General features: G+C 33.0%; 1 protein-coding gene across 1 annotated transcript in view; it reads right to left on the reverse strand.

The window, feature by feature from the left end:
* The window catches only part of LOC106877354 (putative uncharacterized protein DDB_G0285119), a 64985-nt gene that overhangs the window by 7139 nt on the left and 54485 nt on the right, over positions 1-3361 (reverse strand). Inside the window, exon 5 of the mRNA XM_014926240.2 lies at positions 2608-2715. Within this exon, the coding sequence (XP_014781726.1) occupies positions 2608-2715 (108 nt within the window). The remainder of the gene's footprint in view (positions 1-2607; positions 2716-3361) is intronic.

Below are 3361 nucleotides of genomic sequence, written 5' to 3' on the forward strand. Positions count from 1 at the left end.
ATGGTAGCAGGGCGTGTTAGAAATAGCAGCCAAATCTTTGGAGGTGAGATATGTTGAATGCACTCAAAAAAAAAAAAACTACGGAAAAAAATTATTTCACACCAAGTTTATGGCCTTTTACGAAATATTTACCGTATTTTTAAAGTCATTTTCACTTTAAAATATTTTAAAAATATGCCAAAAAAATTTTGTAATGGTATTCACTTGAAAATAATTTAAAAAGACATTAAAATATTGTCTGTTTAAAGAAAGCTAAAATATAAATACTTACTGTCCAAACAACTTACATTTTTGGAATCACATTCACTTAAAAATTGTGTTTAACAAAGGCGAAAATAGAAACATTTACTGTAAAAAACAAATTGTATTTTTTCGTTGTCAAGTCTCTGTGACTAATCAAAAGGCAAGAGTTTCTTCCCTTTCAGGATGAAGTTAATTTCAGAGAATTTTCCTATTATGCACAATGTTGGGTATTTATACCCCGAAAACCTGGCCACTTGTCTGATTGTCTGGTTTTATTCCATTCATATTTACATTTCAGAGGAAACTTAATTCATAGTATTTTCTCATTATGCACCAGTTTGGCTGGGTAAAATTGCAAGCAAGCAAGCTGGTTTTTAATATATTATAGATATATCCATATTAAATATTTTAACAAAATTTCCTCCTAATTCTCATGTTACATATTTTGTGTTATCATTATTTATTGATTTAAAAGGATCTGCAGACTGGCAGAATTGTCTAGCAATAGACTACAACATAGTGTTTTGTTACAACCCTTTCCATTCTGTAAAATTTTCCCAGAATCAATTTGCTTAGTATCCTTTTGGAGTAGTCAAAGTAAACACGAGGTAATTATTGAGGTTGATATAATTGACTATGCCCTACTATACTTTACCTCGAATATTTTGCAACCTTAGAAACCATTATTATTTAATGTCAACAAAGAGCATCATTATTAGCACTATTTACATCACTCAAACTTAGATCTTTGAATTTGCTTGTGCTATAATCCTGACAATACTCTCCAGGCTCTCTTTTAACTGCAAGTAGGCATCAGAGAGTAAAAAAGGAGTTCTATTTTAAAGGTAGGATATGAAAAAACATATTTTATATGAGCAAATGAAGGAACCTCTATGTAGTCGTTTACTAGAAATAAGAGCCAAATTTTCCTTAAATTATATCTTAGTGTTTTTAGAGAGGATGAGTATTAAGGATGTGATTATAAATGCATTGTATCTATAAATAAGACAGGATAGTCATAGCTGCAATGTGTTTGATGATAGATTTGATTGATCAAGGTGAGCTGGAGCTAAACAGTGACTACCATCATATTTTATAATATTGATTGAACATGTATATCTTTATATATATTTCTGAGAGGAGGAACTTTTCAGATTATGTATTATGTTCTAAGTTGATTTTACCTTACATAAATTCTGAGATTGATAAAATAAGTACCATTCAAGTAACAGAATTGCTACAATCAACTTTTCCTTTCACCCAAATTTGAGGCTTTGTGCCTATGAAACAAATCAACATTATCCATTATAATAAACCTTAATTCCAGTTAGAAATACATCTATTTTCAGACGTAATATTCCCACTATTAATGGGTAAAATAAATGTTAATGTTATTGTTAATGATGTAGTTAGCCCCATATTAGCACATATTGAACAGATCTATAATCAAAGATCAGATGAAACCATTCCTTCTTTTTGAATGTCATTGACTATACTGTCTGATATATCTAAGCTTCTTCATTTAAGATAGTAGGATGTGAATTCGGATGCTATTGATGTGAATTTGGCTGTTATTACTAGCAAATCAAACGACTGAACAGTGACACTATCGATGGCTCTTAGAAGCAATATATGTTATCCAATAGTATAGATTTATGAGAAAGTCAAAAATCTTATCGACCATGATGTATATAATGTATAGACTTTAGAAAATTGAATGTTGAAGTAACTAGTACAGTAATTTATCACTGACTTACAAGATATAAAAATAAATCATTTACTTTATTAGATATTGTGAATATAAATCACCATTATACATATTGATTTCTTACATTGGCACAATGCCACAAACATAAGAAAACAGTGTAGGTAGTCAAATCAACTGCCTAGTACTTGATAGTTTTCACTCTAGTGGGATGGAAGTCAAAGGGGATCTTATCAGGATTTGTAAAAGGATAAAACTAAATATCATCAAGAATTTGTCTGACATTTTCTCCACTTTAAAATCCTCAGTATGTATTAACTATTGATTTCCTATTTGGGCAAATGACCAATTGCTGAAAGTGTAGAAGTGGGTGAAAATCAATTTAATATCACTATATTACTATTATATATATTTTTCTGTCCTCTATCCAAAGGCAACGGAAAACAGACTCAGCCCTAGCAAAATTTGAACATAGAGAAACAAATCAAATGTTACAAGCACTGAGGGAGCCTTCATATAGTCATTAGAAATAACAGCCAAATTTCCTCAACTCCTAGAGATAGAGATGAACAGTTAGACAAAGGTATATAGGAAAGAATCACTACTTGAGTTTGTTGTTTGACACAAAGTATTTATAGGAAGTAATTGAAAATTATTACCATTGGTGGTTGGCATTGAGGTCTCTTCTGGAGTTGCGGTTTCGAATTCCATTGGCTGAGGTAGACAATTTTCACTTTCTGATGCACATTGACCACACACCCACTTTCCTGCAATAAAAACAATCAACTTGGAGATTAATATAAAGAAGTTTCTGCCCTCTTTCATGTAAAACTCTCTCCCTCTCTCTCTCTGACTGAGTAACCATGTACCTTCTCTACAGCAAGACAACTGCTTCTGTCTCACTGTCACACTCTAACCATTCCTCATCAGACACAAAATCACCTCCTCCAATGCCCCCTCCCCTCTCAAAAGTTCCTTGCCTTACAAAGTTATTTGGTGACCCTGCCAGTGCAGGTGTCACTTAAAAAGCATGCAATCCACACTCTAAAGTGGTTGGCATTTGGAAGGGCATCCAGCTGTACAAGCCATTGACCTTACCTATGTTGGTGCCACATTAAAAGCACTCAGCTCACTCTCTGGAGTGGTTGGTGTTAGAAAGGGTATCCAGCCATAAAAAAAACATGCCAAAACAGACACAGAAGTCTGGTACAATCTTCTGCCTGACCAACTCCAGTCAAACCATTCAACCCATGCCAGCATGGAAGAAGGATGTTAAATGCTGATGATGATGATGGAGTATAGCAAAACTGCCGAAACCTAAATTAGAGAAAAGTACTTTTTTTCACATTGAAGTGTTCTGAATGGTTCAGAGCATGTGCAGAAGAAAAGAGCGATAGTTATGCTCAGTTATAT

The sequence above is a fragment of the Octopus bimaculoides genome, chromosome 4, assembly GCF_001194135.2.
Source record: "Octopus bimaculoides isolate UCB-OBI-ISO-001 chromosome 4, ASM119413v2, whole genome shotgun sequence".
Lineage (NCBI taxonomy): Eukaryota > Metazoa > Mollusca > Cephalopoda > Octopoda > Octopodidae > Octopus > Octopus bimaculoides.